The 22,334-nt window shown below is 47.9% G+C and overlaps 1 protein-coding gene across 2 annotated transcripts in view; it reads right to left on the bottom strand.

Moving 5' to 3' along the window:
* Positions 1 to 22,334, bottom strand: part of HMGXB4 (HMG-box containing 4) — a 264,459-nt gene that overhangs the window by 79,368 nt on the left and 162,757 nt on the right. For both annotated transcript variants that reach the window (XM_086962893.1, XM_086962899.1), the window contains exons 5-6: positions 10,465 to 10,546; positions 9,760 to 9,824 (exon numbers count right to left, since the gene is read on the bottom strand). In XM_086962893.1, coding sequence (XP_086819019.1) covers positions 9,760 to 9,824; positions 10,465 to 10,546 — 147 coding nt within the window. The remainder of the gene's footprint in view (positions 1 to 9,759; positions 9,825 to 10,464; positions 10,547 to 22,334) is intronic.

Here is a 22,334-nt window from a genome sequence, read left to right as displayed (position 1 = left end):
CGCAAGGTCACCTGCCAATATGTAAGTAGCCAATAATTGCTGATACTGTGTATTACCTTTAGGTAGCCGATTGGCACGCCAACCCCCAACGTTAGAAGGCTCATGAGGCTCACAAGACTAAAGAGACAAGTATGCTTTTTAATCAACGTTTGATTATCCCACTCACAGAATACCAGTCCCAGAGTCACAAATGGACATAAAAATTAGGGCGTGTGTTTTATGTTATGTGTGTGTCGGTCTTGTCTTCGTCGTTTTTATTGCAGGGTTCACCATCACATTTAGAATGACAACAACTGTCTAGTGATTACAACCCACACTATATATATTTTTCTCAGGTGACTTCACCGTGAACGACATAAGGTGTAGAAGGCAATATTTATGTTCTCTTCCCTTTTTCCTCAGGTTGTGCAAATAGCAGATACCTTGGATTTTTCTGTAAATATCAACCACATTTTTACATAGTGAAACGTGAGTAAGGTGGGGATTTGTGCACCCCGTCCTGAAGAAGGAGTTGATCTCCGAAACATGTGGACGCACACAAGAGGTGATGTACATAACGTAACATAGACTCCGCGCATTTCACTTTTTTTAATAGTACCAGCCCGGGGGCCCATTAAACATTTTTTGAGTATACCCCACGAGCCAGGCACTTTTTAACTTTATCACTCACTTATAACCCCACCACTCACTTACATCCAACCCTCACACGCACCACGCATAGTCATTGAAATAAGTGCTTCCGCGTAGTCGTAGGTAGTACCACGCCGCATCCCGTAGAGGGGTCTGAAGACCCCAATGATGAAGCATGACACCAAGGGTCCTTTTGGTGAGTGAGGGGTATTTTAAAAACACAATGTGCTTCCCACCATTGTAGGGAACACCTGACAGTTATTGGTGGATTCTTGTTGTTTATACATATATTGCATACCACTGAGATATGATGACACAATTGCTATGTACCATTGTGACCATTACGTATTGCTAATTATGTGTAAAACTGAAGATAAAGATTTAAAAAAAAAAAAAACTATCACGAAAGGGATGTCGCCTTGCGTAGGGCCAGAGTGGTGGAAAATCTACAGTTCCAAGGGATGTTGCTGTCGCTCTACCCGGACTTCACGCCAATGGTAGAGGAGGCCTGGCTCAAATTTCAAGACATCAAGCGAACTCTGAGAAACAAAAATATTAGTTACGCCATGTTATACCCGGCGCGCCTACGTACTCAGATTAATGGTAAAACCACTATTTTTGGTACACCAGCAGAGGCGGCAGATTGCTGGAAATGCCACATATCTAGGCTTTCCTGTTTTCAGTTTCTATTTTTGGGAAATTCTGGTGGTGTTTTCTCAGTGTTTTCCAGTGATTTCAATACCTCATAAAAACAGTGCTTTTCAGTGGTTACTCGTTTTCGCGCCATAAAAAAACAATTGAAACAGTGTTTTACCGGTGTTTATGGAACGCTTTGCTTTTATTATTGCTTTTCCCATTTTTCGTCAGAAATTGTGTACTGTTCTACATTTCAGAAGCTTAATACAGTCATGAAATACTTTCCATTGTCCTTTGATTCTGCAGCTCAGCTTTAACAAGCATTTGCAATGCAATAGGTTTCGCATTTATGCGAGTTTAAGCTATTGGCATTGTAAATGACAAAGCCTTTTATTAATGTTTTAAAAACGAAAACAAAAATAAAAGGCATTGTTATTTGCAATGTCAATAGCTCAAACTTGCGTAAATGCCAGACCTAATGCATTGCAAATGCTTGTTTTAAATGAGAGCGTGAAATAATCACTCAGCAAGTTGGAAGTTACAGTCTGTGTTCCAGAGTCACTACCCCTCTTCTGCTCAGAGAGTGTTGCACTCCACGAAGGACATGGTCACCTGACTAGTGCAGTGTCTGCTTTTTAAGCATGTTTCTGGTAGCCTACCAACTCTGATAAGGACTTGGTCAACATCAGTTGCATAGTTTGAGTTTGCAGTTCAATGAAGATGGGGAATCGCGCACATTTAAAAAACAAGCATTGGCACAGGCAATAGGTCTCACCTTGAGGAGCACAAGGTTATGAGCGGGGTCGGCAATTGGGTTGCTACAGGTGAAAGTTTGTTGGGAAAGGGGCTCTCTTCCATGTATTGAATAAGAAACATGGCAGACTCAAATTAAATCCTTCTCAGTAGGGAGCCAATGTAATCTATGAGTGAAAACAGACACATGCTCCTGTCTCCTCAAACCAAGTATTAACTGGATGACTGAATTCTGTACTACCTGAATTTTGGACAGCCCAGCATTTGAAATGCCAAGATAGAGACTATAACGATAATCCATGCTTGACGGAATGAGGGCTTGTACAGCTAATATCTGACTCTAGAATGAGCAAGCATTAACAGAAGTTTTGTTTGTTAAAACAGATAATGCCTTTAAGCTAACTTGTGTACCCTGTCTCTTCCCTAACCTGGTCTGTCCTGTTTGTTCAGGAATCCAATTTAGGCGGGAATCTCGGTAGACACGCCCTGCCCGTCGCAGGGGCTTGAACACACAGCACTGCCAAGTACCACACATCAGGCATTACACTAACGCATTTTAATGTGGTGATCCGCATCACTGCATTAAAATGCATTAGTCACGCATTTTTAGCGCCTTGACCACCTTCGGGATTAAGCCCGGGTGAAGCAGGTAGTGACTGCAGTCACGCTGCAAACAGCAGCTCTGCGTTCAAGTTCTAAATTAATCAGGGTTCCTATGCGATTTGCAGGGCAGCTCTGGGACTGGAGCATGTGTGTCTGAATTGAGCAGGGCACCGAAGTCGGCTCCGAAAGCTTCTCTTCCTGCTGCCTTTAAATTGCTCTGTTTCGGTCAGCACCACGGTCTCGCAAGGGTGCTTCTAGCCTCCCCCTGCCTGACACTATACGTTCAGACAACCCACGCTGCACTGCACAGCCACCCTGTGGTACTGTCAGTCACTGCTGTGCTAATCTGTGTGTTATGCGCAGATTGTGCTGCAAGGTCCGTCAAGGTGACTCATACAGGGGCGACGCAGTGTTTCATGGGGTTAGATGTGGGCCTTCCTTGGTGAGGTCACAGGACTGCTAGTGCTGCTACTGGATGTGGCGTTAAATAAAGCGGGGTTGATAACAGCCCATCTGATTGTTTATTCTGCCTGTTGTACAGTTCTTGTGTCTATGCGCTAAAATGCCCCCGGCGGCAGAGTGAGGCGAGAGAGTTTGGCACCGACCCGGTACTCCGAGGCCGCCTTCGCTTCCACTCACTCTAGGGGAATAGTTGATGGGGACCAGTACAGTCCGGCTGGAGGCAGAAGAAATACTCTGAGATCCCATACACTGGGGGTCGAGGAGCGTCAGCACATAGGAGGTGCAGTAACGTGAGTCAGAGTCTGACAGTGAAAGCTATGCCCCGAAAACATTGGCAACAATACGAAATGCTGCAGACAGACCCTCTGCATAAAGCGGATGCCTGAATTTACATGTTGAGGTAAGCTGCTGCTGCTTACGGTCACCTGAAAATATGCATTTTGTTTTTGGAAGAGATGAATGCACATTTTAAAAAGGGTAGTGTTTTTTTATCACCTTAAAAACGTTTTCAATAAAATATAAATATCAAGTTCTGCATGCGCATTGTTGGCACATAGAAGGGGTACTGATCTTCTTCCACCTCAAGCTCACAGCTGCACTCAACTGCTGCCACGTAAAAATTGTGTACAATTCAGCAATGAAATAACCCCGTTTGGAGCAGTTGGGTCCTACAGTGCCTTTCCATTTCTGGTGCTTTAATGCAGTTTTAAGATCTTAGAATTTCTTGTTGAGCAAATGGGTGTAATTTCTGATATTTACACGTTCTCCTTCTCTACATTGCTTGATTTTGCTAACTGGAAAGTGTCATTCATAGTCACTGAATATCACTCCTAAAAACACCAAGATTATAAAAATGCCACACATAAGGAATCTGCAACCTCGGCAGCTATGACCACCCCAGCATTCTATGTCAACTCTGAGAGCAGCAGGGGAGCCCTCGTTTTGCGTTATCTTTATTGAATTGAAAGCCAGTTTGTAGAAGCTGAAAACAATAGAGGCAAGGGGTGAGTATTTTCATTCGCACCCAGCAGTGGGCCGTTTATACGCCTGCAAAAGATAATTTATTTTGCAGGCGTATAAACGGCCCACTGCTGGGTGCGAAGGAAAATACTCACCCCTTGTCTCTATTGTTTCCAGCTTCTACAAACCGGCTTTCACTTCAATAAAGATAACGCAAAACGAGGGCTCCCCTGCTGCTCTAATAGGCTAGTTGTAACTTCCGTTTAGAGACACAAAGTGCCATCAGCCACTCTTTCCAGTTTGCTGCTGCAGGTTCAGGTTGCCACTTCCTCGCATTAAAGAAGAGAGGCACATTATTCAATTACGTGCTGGCATCGGGTTTCTAGATGCATAAATCGGGAGGCGGGAGACTAGCCATCAAATCGGTAGTCTCCAGCCTGAATCGGGAAGGGTGGCTTGTATTTCAACAGCATTCTTTAGAGCCGGTTTAAAAGCGTATCAGACCACACTTGAGCACTCTTGCAAGCATAGACTAAACTGTGCAGAGAGGGCCACACACGTCAGGGTTCAACGCCATCAAGGAAGGCAGTGGAGGGCTGTGCTAGGCGAGAACTAACAATCCAGAAACAAGCGCACAACCTCTTTCTCCGGCGCCCGTCCCCCACCATTACTTTATTGACAAAGCCTTGTTAAGTAAATGGTCTTTTGAAAGACCTGTTAAGTACTCCAGTGCACCCGGCCTCAGTAAGACAGCAAACCACAACTGAACAGCTCCTCTCCCCCCACGTGAGCCAGGCAGGGGGCCTGGTGTTACTCTCACCCTTGGGCCATTCACACCTCGTCTGCCCATTTGAAGAAGCAGAGCTTTCCCCTGACACCTCCGTGCCAGACATCACAGGCAGGCAATGATTTGCATTGCTTTGGCACCATCAAGTGGTCAAGAGGCGCAACAACAATGAAAATCGGTGAGACTCGGTTTAAACCAGCTCAGCTGATTTTCATTCAGTAGGGTATTTTCGTGTACATTCGGTTTTAACCGAATTCCGAACAGCCTACACATATCGAACAGAGATTAATCTCCTGGGAAATTAGTAAATTCTCAAGCATGTAGAGGCGATAAACTGGGCACGGATCCATGAACACTTGGAGGATGATGTGATAAGATGCTTTCTTTCTCTTATTTTTGGTGATACCGTTGTTGTCCTGACTCTATATGAGTGCAGCCACATGCATATTATGGTCTCTCGTTTTCAGACTTCGTGGTCTGCTCGGGGCATTGCTACCCCCCAAGGAGATCTCCTACTCTTTATAATCTGTTTGGGGTTATTTTGTTTAAGTTAAGATGTGTTGGGATTCACTGGATACAGGTTGAGTGGATATCAGATGTGGGAGGGGGAGCCTCTGTGGAGAGAGTTTAATTCAGTTTATTTTCTGCAGGCTACAAATGTATACACTGGTGGGCTATCCAAATCCGAATATAGAGACAGTCTAGACTGCATATTACTCCACCTACTGTAGTGGGATCGGGAGGGCGGGCTTGAGCTGAGATGCATAACATGGAACTTGAGGGGCCTGTCAAACCCTCTTAAGGGGCAACAGGTTCTTGCCTATTTAGCAAGACACAAAATACATGTTGCACTATTGCAGGCGACCCACTATGCCCCGAAAGCGGTGGGGTGGCAACCGGTCTTTTGCTAGCTATAGCACCTACCCTGTGGAGTTTGTATTTTGATTTGTAAATAACTCCCCTTTTTATTAACATTTAAGCTCTTAATGTGTGACGCCCGGGGCTTCTTTGCTAACATCTCAACGCATATTACTGGCATACCGATTGATCCTATCATATTTGGGGGAGATTTTAACCTTACACTACAACCCGGGACAGATACCACGAGCACTGGGCACAACACCAAGCCTTGCTCCATGAGGGAACTTGAGACGCTCCTACACACACACCTCCTGGCCGATGTCCGGCGGCATTGGCACCCGACTGTTCAGGGGTATTCATTTTATTCAGCACTGCATGGCACCTGGTCCCGCATAGACAGATGGCAAGTAACCCCGGACCTTCTCACCGTGGTGGAAGCGGATCATCTACCAAGCACCTTATCAGATCATTCACCAGTGCTATTGGTGCTGGTCCTGCCCAGCGTTGAGCGCCCTTCTAGGTCTGGGCTCTTCCCGTCTGACGCCTTATTAGAGACTGTTCTTAAGAGTGAAGTGCAAGATGCGATCATAGACTGTTTCCAGATGAATACTGGCTCTGTGCCCCACTATGCTACCTTCTGGGAGGCTTTTAAGGTGTATATTAGATACATCTACATAGCTAAGCAGGCTGGGGTGCTGCGCACAATTCGTTGGGACCATGACGCTATAGAGCGGGAGTTGAGGGACTTGGATGCTCAGACACTAGCGGGTGCAGCCCCCTATCCGCTGCATCAACGTGCTAAACTATTGGGAGAGTTCCAGCAGCTACCAATACGTGAGACCGCTTACTTGGGGAAATATGCGTGCGCACAGGTGTATGGGGAGGGAGAGAGGCCGGGACGCACTTTGGCCGGTTTGCTTGCTCTTCGACACCACACCACCTATATTACCCAGCTCCAGACAGTACCTATGCCACAGGCGGACCTATGCCACAGGCGGTGCTGATATCCAATCTGCCTTGTCCTACTACACTTGGCTATACACTACGTGCTCCCCACCAACTGGTGAAGCCCTTTCCGATAATCTAAATGAGACAGCATGGTGTGAATGGAAAGAAGACAGCAACAATTCTTGGCCTTGCCCATTGCACGGACGTGATTATTGAAGCCATTGACCGTCTGGATGGCTCACGTGCTTCCGGCACAGACGGCCTTACAGGCATGTTCTATAAAACTTATAACGCGCAATTAGTCCCACATCTCATAGAGGTCTAGGCAGAGGCGCTAGAGTCGGGTGAGTTGCCCCCCACCTTGCGGGAGGCAATTGTAACATTGGTTCTTAACAAGGCCGACGGGGAACAGAAACCGGCCCTGGCAAACTGCTCAGCCGGCTACCCTGGGGAGAGGGGGAGCACAGCTGAGCAATTTGCGAGGACCGGATTCGGACGATTTTGTTACAGGCGGGATGATATTGCTGAACCCCGGTAACAAAAGTGGCCCCCCAGGGACCCAAAACTGGCCCCCACCCTAGCAGCCTATCGGGAAATGCCCGGTGCCCGCTATGGCCAGTCTAACCCCTGCTTCTTAAGCCGGGCAAGCCGCCTGATAGGTGTGCCTCATATAGGTCACTGTCTCTCTTAAACCAAGATTACAAAATATTGGCAAAGGTACTTTCTACGCGAATATCGCTTTTAATTGGCCAAATCATTTCCCTCCGCCACTCAAGCTTAATGCCGAACCGCTCGACCTTGGTAAATTTACGCACATTGTTCACGGTCATCAATCAAATAAACCCTGCTCTCCCTGCTGTAGCGCTATTATTAGATGCGGAAAAAGCATTTGACTCTTTAGAGTGGGATTTTCTTCAGGCGGCGCTCAGTAAACTGGGATTCCCCTCAAAATTTCCACTCTTTAGTCCGCCTTTTATACTAAGCTTAGAATAAATGTAGCACTGTCAAATAAATTCGCACTTTCATGTGGCACTAGGCAGGGCTGCCCACTTTTGCCTCTGCTTATTATTATAACGATGGACCCGCCAGTGCGGCATCTTCAGGAATGGCACCTCCTGTGAGGGTTAGGGTTCGATCAGGGTCCTTTCCTGGCGTCCTTATATGCGGACAATGTTCTTCTATTCGTTCGTGAACCTGCCACAAATCTCTCTCCGATTATGCGGGAGGTGGTGCGGTTCTGTGTTTTTTCCGGACTGGTCATCAACTGGAACAAATCGGAAATAATCTTCCTAACTGACGCTACCACTCAATTCACACTGGACTTCCCCCTGCGCTGGTGCGATGACCCCCCCCCCCCCCCCCCAACCCCCCCCAGATATCTTGATGTAATTCTACACCGCACAGCCTCGGAAGTTGTCCGGCTTAATTATGGCCCGGCCATAGACCGCCTCTCTGGACAGATAGACCGCTGGATAGCACTCCCACTGTCGATGGCCAGCTGCATTGCAATCATTTAGATGGTTAATCTACCCTGGTTTTTATATTTGTTTTTAAATATCCCAATTCCACGAACAGCCTCCTTTTTTAGTACCCTTCGGGGTATTCTGATGCAATTGGTCTGGGCAGGGGGACAAGTGCGGGTGGGCTGGTTGACACTCACTTAACCCTTCGAGCGAGGAGGGTCTGGGGTGCCCGACTTTTATTTATATTATATGTTAGTGCAGGCGCATTACACCTACTTTTGGTATCACCCAGATGTGCGATTACATTTCCTGAAGCCTGAATGCACCTAGGCCCGCCCTTACCCTCTCTCTAATATTCTGCAGCTTGGACTCAGGACAAAGGCTGAGATTCATACACTGCAGACCACATGTTGGGCTAGGCGACTCCTACGTAGGTACCTAAAGGCGGGCCATATATACTCCCCGCATTTGCCGATTCTGAATAATCTGTGGATATCCCCTACAACTGAAGTTCTAACGCAGCGTGCGTTCACTTGTTGTCGGCTGCAAACCATAGGAGGCATGTTTAGAGATGGACAATTACGTTCAGTAACAGACTTGACAAATGAGCCGGATTTATCTACAATAGACCGTTTTCTTGTGCACAGAACGCAAATGTCACTAATTACTGCGCTGCGTCCTGAGACGGAGGAGCCCCCTGAGTTCCTCCCACTCACTGCAATCATTACTACACCTGACAGCGCACACCTGGTTTCCAGAATGTACCATTCCAGCGCAGACACTTTGACCAGTGATGGGTGGTGGGGCGCGTGCGGCCTGGGAGGGAGACCTGGAGCATCCCATGACAGACCAGATGTGGGCCTATTGCTGTGAACAGACTTGTCTGGTGTCAAATAACTATAAACATAAACTTTTACACTTTAAATATCTACATAGAATCTATACCACCCCCGTGATGCTTGTACAAATGGACCGCACATAGCCGGATAACTGTCAGAGATGAGCGATGGTGCATGCTGGTTTTATCCACTTGGCATGGAACTGCCCCTCTGTCCTGGCATTCTGGAAAGCGCTATTCAGACATTTGGAACTAATGGTTGCGACTGAGCTCTCTCATATACCCTTACTGGCATTGCTAGGGTATGTACTCCCTGCGAGCCCTGTGATCAGGTGTTTCACCGCAATTGCATTATTGCTAGCCAGGAGGCAGGTTTCCCTAAACTGAGGTGGAGTTGCGCCGCCGATGGTGAGGTCCTGGTTGAGGGATATAATATACTGTGACACTACCAGTGACATTTATGCATCTTTGCTGCCTCTTTCTTTCCGCCCCAAACATATCTTGCAACCACTCCGTTCTTATTTGCTACTCCATCCTGAACTTACTGACTGAAATCTCATTCATGGTAGCATAACTGCTGGCTCAGCCAGAAGGTAATACGGATCTGATTTATCAAACTTTTATTACTGTATTAATCTGTAGTGTTGTTGATGTCTATGTAATTAGCGCCATTATATATGACATTATGTCTGTCAACAAATGGTCAACATACTTGTCATTGTATGTGAAGTGATCTTTTTGTATATTCTTTTGAAAAATTGCAATAAAAACAAGTAAAAAAAAAGGCTCTCAAAAGACATTGCATGATTGATCCTCACCAGTTTGTCCTTCTCTGCCATCTGTTTCCAAACCTCTGCCAGCTTCTTACTCAGCTCACCGAAATCTATACAAATGGGACAAAAATGCCTTAAGCAATTATATATATATCCCTGCTTTTGACCCAATCATCTACAAACTCATGGATTTGTACAAGTAGTCTTCAGTCCATGTTTTGCTAGTGTGCCATTCTGCCACGCTAGGACAGGGCAGGGGCCCAATGCATGATTGATAATGGCACACAACACACTCACCTTCCACAGGTTGACTGGCAACAGCACAGGACTCTCATATACGCCAAAAAGAACTGAAATATGGACCATTTACAGTACACAGCTTTCGCAGACCAGATTCATTTTCGCTACACTCGCCCAACCAAGGTTGACTAGCAATAGTAAACAGCATTCAGCACAGACTGATTGGCAATTATGCATTCCACTCACCTATCTCAGGTTAATTTGCAATACGTTCAACTGCTCCAGGATGACAGGTAATAGATCACTGAGCTCACCCAGCCCAGGCACTCTGCCAACAGAACAATGTACACTCACCCACCACAGATTGATTGTCAATGGCAAATGGCACTACCACATACCCCAGGTTGATGGCAACTGCCATAATGCTCGCCTATCCTAGGTTGATTGGTTACAGTGCACCACTCACTTAGCTACCCCAGGTTGACTTGAAGTTGCACGTGGCACACTCACCTAGCCCAGGGTGGTCAGCGTTTATGTTTACCCGGAACTCTTTGCAGAAGACCTGATAGGCAGTCATGTTCTTCTTCTTGGGCTAGAAAAGCAAGCAGACACAAGGTATCCAAATCAATAAAATGTGACGAAAGCTGCTAATGAAAAGCCATGACTTGTGAGAAATGTACAAGGGAGGAGATACACACCCAGCAGGCACACTGCTCCCCTCAGAATCATCCCGTTGCTGTGGGGTCTCATTGCATCAGACTGTCACTTCAAAAGGTATGTACAGTGTTCAGCTGAATTAACATTTTCAAACTTCTTGTTCTACTTTCTTTATTTGGTATTAATTTCACTCTATAGACCCACATGAAAAAGTCTACTTTGTTCTAAAGCCATGTCCTAAAACAAATTAGGTCACTTTTTCATTCTAAGATCATATTTCCTCCATGAAAAGAAACTCCCTGTTTGATAAAAAAAAAAGTATTGACATCCAACAATCAAGATATCTTGTTATTTTTTAAAAAAATTGTTCTACTTATATTATGCTAATTCCTGTGAATTCAAGATCTGCTAATTAAAATTTAAAAAGAAACAGACACCAAAAAGCATGCTGTGCTTGAAACGCATATTATTCACACATAAAAAGGGGTGAACCGTCTCCAACCCTTTCTACCAATCTCGTCCAACAACTCAACCCTTTTAGAGTTTCCAAATGTTTGCAATAAAATGACATTTTTTTACCTAAAGTGGTCAAATTTTCCTTGTGCAGAACAATTTATTATGGGCACAATAAAATTGAGAAGAAAGCTGAAAGCTATTTTAGCCAGAAAGCCAACACCATGTGGTTTTGTATTTAACCGCTTCCGCGCTACTGCGTTTTCCCGCTGTGCGCTGGATTTTCAAAAATCGCGGGTTACGTGACAAAGCCAGCTCGTCATGCGCGTAGCGCAGGTAACGCCCATGAAGAGCTGGCTTTGTCATCCGCGCGGAAGTGGTTAATAAAACAAGACTATGTAGAGAGTAACCCTGTATAAGACACAAAGTTAATGTATGAAGCATAACCTGAATTTGTATTGGCTCTATAAATGTGTTTTGTAAGCAATGTTGTCATTGTTATGTTATGATACTACGTGTTATAGTGCACAAAGAATACCTAATGGGTATCTTGGCACTAAAACACAGCACAGCAGCAAAATCAAAAAGTGTATGATTAATATTGATTAAAATTTATGAGAAAAAGGTCATATTTTTAGAGATTTTCTAAATGTCAACAAATGGGTTTCTGCACGCATGGAAATGGGTAGTGTTGCAGGGATTCTGCACACACACAGAACTATGCACAGGAATACGGGGCCTTGGTGTTAGGGGCTAAGCCTTCCTACTGCCTCAGTACCCACAATCTCAGGACCGACAACCTATAGTGTCTTACTCGCTCTCCTAAACCATCACAAAGATGCAAATGATTAGACATCCCAGAACACAAAACTCCTGACTCTCTCAGGAATCGCAGTAACAAGACATTCCTTTTCGCTCACTCACTCATACTTGTCCACAATAAGAATTGTCCGAGACACGAGTACAGTTTAAAATGCAGTATATGAGCCACTACCAACAGCAAAATGCATATACTCAACACAGCATTGTAGCAAGTTCATAAATCATAAAGGGAGATGTCATCCTATAAAGACAGTGGATAAAGGGCTATAAGGCCTAACCACTTCCCCTTGGTGAGAAGAAATATTGTATGAGAGAAGATCTCTGGGCTTTGTCAGCAGACCCAATACCTTAGTGCCTAGATGGTATATCTACGTCATAGAAACCTCCTAGCTCGTCTCCCTGGAAAGATCCCTCTCCAAGTGTGTATTAACCAAACATGCATTCCCATAATATCAAAGCACCTGTTTTCAGCAGGCGCAGCTGTGTTAGCGTGTTTTGTCTAGGTGCTAGGGACTGACCAGAACAGAATAACAAGGGGCATTGTTTATCAACCTTTTTCACTGTGTTCAGACTAAACTCCAGGGACAGACAGAACGCACAAAGCAGACGGTTCTCATGTGAAAGGCATAAACAGAGTCTTGCAAAAATAAAGTTATGTAGTAACGTGCCCAAAAGCGGCATCATGGCAGCAGAGCACATGCTAACTTAGTGATGTCGACAATGTCCCTATCGGTCATTTGACAGTAGAGCATTTTACTTCATGGCTGTGGCAGCAGAAAAAGCACAGCTACCAATCATAGCTAAGGCTCCCTGTTTACCGTTTTTACTGATTCTTACAGATAAATACAGACAGAAAACATTTATTTTCTTGTCTGTATTTATTTTTAAATGTAGATAAAAACAGAAATTGAGTGGCTTTTTGAGTAATTCTAAATACTGTCTGCCATGACTGATAGGCCAATGAATGTGTGGATTGATAGATAAGGGGTCTAAAAAAGAAAGCAATTTTAGTAAAGAGGCTTTAACAGCAGTAGATATGCACATGGTTGATACTGACATTTTGCATATTTTCATATAAGTCCACTGATTTATCTCCTGCTGGTGTTCACAGCACTGAAACCTGGCGGACATTCAAGAATGAGTGCATATATATTAGGTTAAATAAATGTGAAAATATACTAATTTCAGGTACATTTCTCCACAAAACCCAAAATACATTTGGATAAATACAGATAAAATTAGCAAAAAATAAATATGGATAAACACAGACGGAAATGGCAAAAAAAGAAATACCATAAAGCCGGGAGCCCTAATCATAGTGCACTTTACCTAGGGATTTTCTAGAATTAATGCCCCAGCTGATCTTAGGTGTTAAAAACTTGGTCAGGGGAGATGACCTAGGGTCATAAAGAGCTTTATGAAAAGAGACAGTGCAGAGAAACAAGTGCCAGTGGGATAAAGTCATTCCACCGGAGACCCATTATCAGCCTGGCAACCAACTTTCGAATCAGCTGAAGGTTCAGTATTGCATAAAAGGCTAATAGACCACATTACAGAAATCAAGATGAGGGGAAATCAAGGTATTTGTGGATTCTACTTTCTGGGAGAAAGAGAAGATAGGCAAAATAAATTTCAGAGTATGTCTTTGAAGAAAACATCATGAAACTAGCACAATGAATTGATTAGAAAGATCGAGCAGAACCTAAAAAGACAAACCCTCGTATAGTAGACACTATGCAGATATTTGAACTGGATAAGGCGAAGACGCATCGCTATGGGTGCGGCTAGCGCCTCCCTCCAATCTTCCTCCTCTAGCCCACCTACGTCCTCCTCCCAAAGCTCCCTAAGCTTCTGTAGTGTGGGGGAATTGTTTGTGACCAGTGTCTGATAAATGTGAGATATTTTCTTCGTCTCCAGATCTCCCATAAACACTTTTGCCTCCAGTGGGCTGAATTCGGGGAGAGTCTCTAACCCCTCTAGGGTGGGGGACAAGGCGTGGGAAAATTGAAGGTATCTGAGGAATTGGGATTTAGGCATCTCAAAGCCATCCCTAAAATCCTGGAAGGATTTAAGTGTTGTACCATGCATCACGTCCCCTAAGGTCGAGATGCCGATGCGGTCCCACCCCGTAAAGCCTTGCAGCGACGCCAGGGCAGGAAACCGTCCGTTGTGCCACAGAGGAGTCTCCGCTGTCCGAGAGTTCCACCACCCCATACAGCGCAAAGCCTGCCGCCAGTTGTGGAACACCCCCCGGGTGGCCGCCAGCAGCGTATTTCGCAGGGATGCCGAGTAGAGGATGGTGTGTAGTGTATTTGAACCCATCAGGTATCGTTCCATGGCATATGCTGGGTCAGTCCTATCCCCGTACCACCACTCGTTTAACACCAATAAATGGGAGGCTTGGTAGTAGGAGAGGATATCCGAGGTCGCTAGCCCCCCACAATAGGTGGAGAGGAAGCATGTGCACAACGCCACACGAACCACTCCCCCCCACCACAGGAACTGACCCAACGCAGAGTTGACCTGGCGAAACCAGCTCGGCGGTATTGGGTACGGGTGATGCTGCAGTTGATACAGCAGGCGTGGGGGCCCAACCATTTAAAAAATCGCCGACCTGCCATGTATGGTAAGCGGCATACGCGACCAGGTTTTGAGGTCGGCCCGTACGCGATCCCAGAACGGCACCAGATTCCGCTCCCAGGACACGGCCGGGATATCCGACAGGAATACCCCCAGGTATTTAAGTCCTCCTACTGCTACCTGGAGCGGAGCGGCCCAGTCACCTACCACATGAGTCTGCTCTCCCAGCACCCACAGTGTGGATTTGTGGGGATTCATATAGAGACCCGACGACTCCCAAAAATCTGCAAGATTCTCAAAAGACGCTGCACTGATCTATGAAGGTCCGTAAGGAAAAAGAGGACGTCGTCTGCGTAGAGCGCAATTCTGTCTGACGGGCCCTGCGCCCATTCAAACCCACTCATCTGTGCATCTATGCGCACCCACACCGCCAGCGGCTCCATAGCCAAGGCAAATAAGTAGGGCGATAGAGGGCACCCCTGCCGGGTACCGCGCCGGATCTGAAATGTAGAAGAGACCGCTCCCGCAACGCGAACCGAGGTTGTTAAGTCAGTGTACAGAAGGCGCAGGTAGGACAGGAAACGAGGGCCCAGGTTAAGCCGCAATAGCAGTGAAAACAAATACACCCAACTTAAAGAGTCGAATGCTCTGTCAATGTCAGCCAGGAGAAACGCAGCTTGCTGTCCAATGCCCTTAACTGCCTCCATCGCCACATGCACCCGTCTGATATTGTGTCTGGTCACCCTCTGCGGCATAAAACCTGCCTGGTCCGGGTGTACCAGTCCTGAGATATAGGGAAGGAGCCAATTAGCCAAAGCCTTGGCCAGGACCTTGGCCTCCCCATTGAGGAGCGAGATCGGACGATAGGAGGAGTGCTGCTCCGGGGGACGACCCTGCTTGTGAAATTCCACCACCTCCGCATGCCTCCAATCCGGGGGAGCCTGCCCTGATCTCTGGCCTCCTCCAACGCCGCCCGATAATGCAGGGCCAACTGGGTATTGTATTTCTTGAAGAACTCACTGGGGAAGCCATTGGGACCGGGGGCCTTCCCCAAGTTCAACTCCCCCAGGGCAGTGCCCAGTTCCTCATCTGTCAGGGGAAGATCCAGTTTATCTCGCACCTCATCAGATACAGTCCTAGGGGGCAGATCTGCTATGAATTTGTGAACCTGATCAGCCGACAGGCACTCCCGTGGGGCATAGAACTCCGCATAATACAGAGCAAAACTCTCCGCCAGCTCTCTTGGGTCCGTTGACGGATCCCCTGTTCCATCTAAAATCCCGGGAAACTTCTGGGCATGAAAGACCCCTTGACAGAGCCTATGTAACATTTTACTAGATTTATCCCCCCACTGGCAAATTCTACTGCGCGTGGATAGCCACACCTGTCTGGCCTCATCCATGAGCAACGCCGCAAAGAACTGCTGCGCCAGTAGAAGCTGGCTCACAGCACACGCCTCCCCCGTCAGTCGTGCTCGACGCTCCAAGTCCCCCACCTCGGCCTCCGCACGCACCAAGGCCTCCTGCCTTCGCTTCCGCGCCGCCAGGCACTAGGCAATATCCAATATCCAATATCTATCCCCCGCAGTGTAGGTGTCAATGCTTCCTACAGTGTAGCGGCACTCGAGACTGATCCCACATTCCCAGTAAGATAATTGGAAATCGCCTTGCGCATGTGTTGTCTATAATCCTCTTGTTGAAGGTGCCACACCGACAAGCGCCATTGGAATGGCTGCGTCCCCCAACCCAACCGAAGCTCCACAGACACCGGCGAGTGATCCGAGAGGCCCAGCGGGAGAATCGTTGCTGATTCCACACGTCCAGCCGCCGCCCGTGGAATAAAGATATAATCCAGACTTGATAAGGACCTGTGCACAGCAGAGACGAATGTATATTCTCGTGTATCGCCATGTAAATGCCTCCACGAATCTACCCAGTCCAGACCACTCACTATACCCTGTACCGCCCCCCTGCTGAAACCTATCTTTGGTGATATCCAGGACATCATTCCAGTCGCCTCCAACCGCTGTCAGCACATCCGGGATGTCTGCTCAGACTGTGTATAGCTTCTCAATCAGGGACCACTGTAATGGCGGCAGGGCATAAACACAACCCAAGACCAGAGGAACCTCTCCACCATACCCTGCACAACCAGATACCTTCCTTGTGTGTCCGCCCAGAGCTTTGTGTGAGTGTAGGGGATTCTACAGTGTATGAGTATAGCCACGCCCCTGGACCCCTTCACTAACCCAGCATGATAGACCTGCTGATAGCCGAATCTCTGCAGACACAGGGCTTTAGTGCCCATCAGATGAATTTCCTGTAGGAGGAGGATGTCTGCCCCAAGTCGCTTCGCCTGTCGCATCACCGCTCCCCACTTGATCTTGTCTAATACCCCACGAACATTCCAACTAAGTATACGCTGGGTACTATGGGGCCCCAGGGTTTTATCAGCGCAATGCGTCATCTGAGAGTTGCTTCAGGTATCTCACGAACATACGGACGTAAGGACAAAGAAAAACCAAACAAATAGGACCCCCCAAGGCTGTGGAACCCCACCCTAACAAACCCATCCCCAAACAAGCAAACCCCCACCCCCACCCCTAATACCTCAAAACAGTTGAAGTACCTGTCGCGGCAAGGTGGGCACCCCATCCCAAACGTGGGCCCCGAGGTCCCCCATGCCAATGAATCCCCACCCAACAACCCATATCATCTTAGTCCACCCCTACCCAACACCAAACCCTGCAAAGGGGGAGGGGGCGGGGGGGGACGGCCCAAATCATATTCTCCTCCAGCAGCCAGTAACTAAAACACAGAACCACAGATTTCCCGCAAAGGGTAGCCAGCAAACCTCCATAAAGCATACGCATTACACAAGTCACAGGTTCGCTGCTCAGTGCCCAGAGGCTGGGGGTTCCCGAGCCGAGGCCCCTCCAGAGGCAGAGCGCTGTCGCGACCGGGATCGCCAATTCCCTTCCTGGCGAGATCTCCGGGCATTCTGCGATGAGGCCTCATTCACAGAAGATTCTGAGTCCAGCCCCGGCGGCGTATGTGGTCGCACTCTCACTGTCTCATCGGTCCACTTAAAGACCTCCACTGGGTTGTCAAAAAAGTGAGTGCGTGCTTGAAATACCACTCTCAAACAGGCGGGAAACAGAAGAGCATATGGGAGTTTCAGGTCTCGAAGATGGGCCTTGGCCTCCTGGAACGACTGGCGTTGCTGCTGCACCAGGCGTGTGTAGTCAGAGAAGACCATAATGCGACTGTTCTCAAATAGTATTGGTTCCTTAGCCCTGGCCTGTTTCAAGATGACATCGCAGTCATGGTAATTCAGCAGTTTCGCGATGACTGGCCGCGGGCGGGACCCCACAGGAGGCTTCTGGATGAGGGCCCGGTGAGCCCGCTCCACTACGAAACAACGAGACAGGGCATCCGGGGGGAGCCAGCTCTCTAGCCATTGGTTAAGAAACTTTTCCATGTCACCCTTCTCGCAGCCCTCCGGAAAACCAACAAAGCGCAAATTATTGCGTCGCGCACGTCCCTCTGCATCTCCGGCCCGCAGAGCGAGACCCTTCTGGGCAGTCTCCATTTTGGCCACTTGCCGCTTCAGGGCTGCAACACCGTCCTCCACCCCTGAGATCCTCGTCTCCGCCTCTGTGATGCGAGATACAGCATTCCGCAGGTCTTGCCACAGGAGTGTGACATCTGCACCCACTGCGCCAATTTCGGCATGCAACATATCCCGGGACTGCGTGATCGCCACGATCAAGGCTGCATTGTCCAGCCCAGGCTCCTGCTGTCCCCCAGTCGTTCCGGCTCCTCCGCTAGGCCTGGTGAATTTATCAATGGGCCCATGCGTCATGGCAGCCGGTCTCCCGCTATCCGCCCGACTTGGCCCAGTCCTCGGATCCTCTCCCACCTAGGCTCACGTTGCGATGGGGGCCCCCAGTGACAGTAGTATTCGCCAGCTAGAGCCCCTGCGTGGCCCTCTACAAGAGTTCCTTCCGTCCCGGGGGAGGGGGAAAGAGACCTCCGGGCGCCGCACCGCCCCCCGCACTCTCCTCACCAGTATAATGTAGACTCAACGATGTGGGTCCAAGGCAGATCCGGTATTGCTAGTGGGCCTCCACACGATCTCTTGCAGGACCCCTGGCACTGTCGCAGGCTCTACCGCCAGTCCACTGCGCGTCCGCCAAAATCCACGTCAAACAGTGTCACCAACCGGCACTCAGAGGGTTCTTTTCGTTGGGGCCACGCTCTGCTCACTTGTCGAGGGGCCCAGGGCACCAATCACGGCAAAGCGCCCACCATCATAGTCTCGCCGGCCCAGGGCGCGCCGTCGCTGCAGCACTGAGCTCACCCACACTCCACGGGCCTCACCCCCGACTCCACGGGCCCTCGAGATGATCACGGACTCTATGGGGCCCGACGCAGGCACCACAGTCAGAGCGGGGGGTCACCCCACACGAGTCCAGCAGCGCCCCAGGGAACGCACTGCTCCTCCGCCCAGGCTCGGCGCCACGTGTCTGCCGTCCCGGCCGCCCGGGATCGCCGGCAATACTCTCGCCGCCAGGGCACTCCTCACTCTGTCCAGGCTGCCCAGATTCAAGGGGGTCGATTCGCCCCTAACTTGTCAGCCTCAGGGTCCACCGGCCCTCCCGGAGGGGCCGCCGCTCCACCAGACCAGGGCAGCCTCCTCACTCGAGGCCCCAGCTCCACTTGCCGCAACTAGGCCTCATCACAACGAGGCCCCCGAGCTCCGACCGATTACCGTCGGATCACTGAAAACACCGCCAGGGCCTCGCCAAGGGAAGAGCAGAGGATAAGAGAGTCTCGAGAACCCTCAAGCTGCTGCGGGAGCCTGGATAAATGGAGGATCTTTGTCGGGCCGGACGGAGCTCGTCTAAAGCACGCCGCCATGCTGACACTTCAAGCCACGCCCCCCTAAATTTGTATTTTTTTTTTACACCGTTTTGTACATGTTTTGGCTTTAAACCAAGAAAATTCTGACAGAAAGGAAGCTCCCAGAAATGGGTTAATCTCAGAGCTTGTAAAACTTTTTTATTGTCTCTGAGCAGTTTTAATTGGTTGAAATGCATCCAGCTTTCAAGAGCCATACAGCATACACTGAAGGACTTCCTGAAAAATTCAACATAATTTGAGTGTCGTCTGAATAGTAACAAGCATTTGCAATGCAATAGGTCTCGCATTAGGAAAGATTGAGGTATTGGTATTGTTAATTGCGAAATTAATAGCTTTGTCATTTACAATACCAATAGTTTTAACTTTCACAAACGTGACACCTATAGCATTTCTAATGCAATATATGTTGTATTTACATGACTTAGATGTATTAATATTACAAATAACAATAGCTTTTATTTATTTTAATAATTAATACTTAAATAAAAGTTATTGTAATTTATAATGGCAATAGCTTAAACTTTTGTAAATAACTTTTGGGAAGATTATGTTCAGTGTATTTTATTGTGATGAAAATCCAAGAACAGAAGTGAAATATTAGCATATTTTTTGTGACATTTGTAATAAATCGTAAAACATTGAGAGAACATATTAGAACCAGTTGTTGTTGAATGGTTGCACAGAGTGATGCTGTGCCGTTCAGTGGTGCTGAGTGATGCTGTAGCCTTCAGTGGCGTTGAGTGATGCTGTGGCTTTGAGTGATGCTGTGGCATTGAGTGATGCTGTGGCATTGAGTGATGCTGTGGCATTGAGTAATGCTGTGGCATTGAGTGATGCTGTGGCATTGAGTAATGCTGTGGCATTGAGTAATGCTGTGGCATTGAGTAATGCTGTGGCATTGAGTGGTGCTGTGGCATTGAGTAGTGGCGTTGGAGGGTGGAGTTGGATTTTGAGGGTGGAGTTGGATTTTGAGTGTGGAGTTGGATTTTGAGGGTGGAGTTGGATTTTGAGGGTGGAGTTGGAGTCCGTAGTTGTAGTTTGCGGGTGGATTTGGATGTTGGAGTTAGAGCGTGGAGTTGGATGGTGTTTTTGGAGGGTGGATTTGTAGTTGGAGGAAGGAGTTGGAGTGTGGATTTGGAGTGTTGAGTTGGAGGGTGTAGTTGGATAGTGGAGTTGGAGATTGTAGTCGGAGGGTGTATTTGGAGTGTGTAGTAGTGCTTGGATGGTGGATTTGGATGGTGGATTTTGAGGGTGGAGTTGGAGGGTAAAGTGGTGGTGAGTGATACTGTGGTGGTTCTGAGTGATAATGTGGTGGTGGTGAGGGGTGCTGTGGTGGTGTTGATTGAATTTGTGGTGGTTGTGCGTGGTGGTGCTGAGTGGTGCTGTGATGGTTTTGAGTGAAGCTGTGGTGATTTTGAGTGGTGCTGTGGTGGTCCTGGGTGATGCTGTGGTGGTACTGAGTGGTGCTGTGGTGGTTTAGAGTGAAGCTGTGGTGGTTATGAGTGATGCAGTGGTGGTGGTGTGGTGGTTCTGGGTTGTGTTGAGTGGTGCTGGGCTTGTGCTGAGTGGTGCTGTGGTGTTGCAGAGTGAAAATGTGGTGGTGCTGAGTGGCGCTGTGGTGGTGATGAGAGATGCTGTGGTGGTGTGGAGTGGTGCTGTGGTAGTACAGAGCGGTGCTGTGGTGGTACAGAGTGGTGCTGTGGTGGTGCTGAGTGGTGCTGTGGTAGTGATGATTGATAATGTGGTGGTGCTGATTGATAATGTGGTGGTGCTGATTGATGCTGGGGTTGCGCCGAGTGATGCTTGGGTAGCGCTGAGTGATGATGCTGAGTGGTGCTGTGGTGGTGCTGTGGTGGTGCTGAGTGGTGCTGTGGTGGTGCTGAGTGATAATGTGGTGGTGCTGATTGATAATGTGGTGGTGCTGATTGATAATGGGGTTGCGCCGAGTGATGCAGGGGTTGCGCTGAGTGATGCAGGGGTTGCGCTGAGTGATGCAGGGGTTGCGCTGAGTGATGCTGGGGTTGCAAGGGGAAAAAAACGACCCTAACAGGGGCAGGAAGGCATAAAAAGCGAGTCTAACAGAGGGCAGAAGGGCAGAAAAACAAGGGAAAAACGAGTCTAATAGGGGCAGAAGGGTACAAAAAACAGGTCTAACAGGGGCAGAAGGGCACAAAAAACGAGTCTAAATAGGGGCAAAAGGGCAGAAAAACAAGGGAAAAACGAGTCTAACAAGGGGCAGAAGGGCACAAAAAAGCGAGTCTAACAGACGGCAGAAGGGCAGAAAAACTGGAAAAAACGAGTCTAATAGGGGCAGAAAGGCACAAAAATGCTTGTTTTTTTACTGTTATTTTTCCACCACCGACGTGACTCCGTGCCCCCACCCTTCCCCGTGCGTAGCCAATGTTAAAAGCACACAGCGTAATAAACTAAATAGAGTAGTAGAAAGAGTGTGTGAGAAAGAAAAAATGAAGGGGAGAGAAGGTTATAGATGCACAAAGAAGAGGAGGAGAGTGTGTGTTTGTGGTTTGGATTTAACACAAAGTTATGGTAAAGAAACTGTGCTGAAAGACTTGAAGTGAACCAATATGAGAAATGCTGGATTAGTGCGTGAGAGAGTGAGAGAGAGAAAGGGAGTATGGGGAGGGGCACTGAGGGGGGGTGAGAAGTGGACCGGTATTCAGTATGATGATGTATATGAAGGGAGCATGTTTGAGCAGGCAGTTTAGAGAGGACATATTTAGTTTGAGGGAGGGATGTAAAGGAGCAGTGGAATTGTGAGATGAGAGGTGTTGGTGGTAGTGTGAGGGAATGAGAGGGGTAGTGTGCTTGCGTGGAAAAGATGATAAGGTTTTTTGAAGTGCAATGTAGAGATGGGTTGTATTTACATTTTTTGTTGTGGAGTGGAGTGAAAATATGCTGCCTGGTGTGATGCGGCATTATGTG

This window comes from Lissotriton vulgaris, chromosome 1_1, assembly GCF_964263255.1.
Source record: "Lissotriton vulgaris chromosome 1_1, aLisVul1.2, whole genome shotgun sequence".
NCBI lineage: Eukaryota > Metazoa > Chordata > Amphibia > Caudata > Salamandridae > Lissotriton > Lissotriton vulgaris.
Note: the sequence above shows the minus strand (reverse complement) of the source record. Positions and strands in the feature narration are given on the sequence as shown.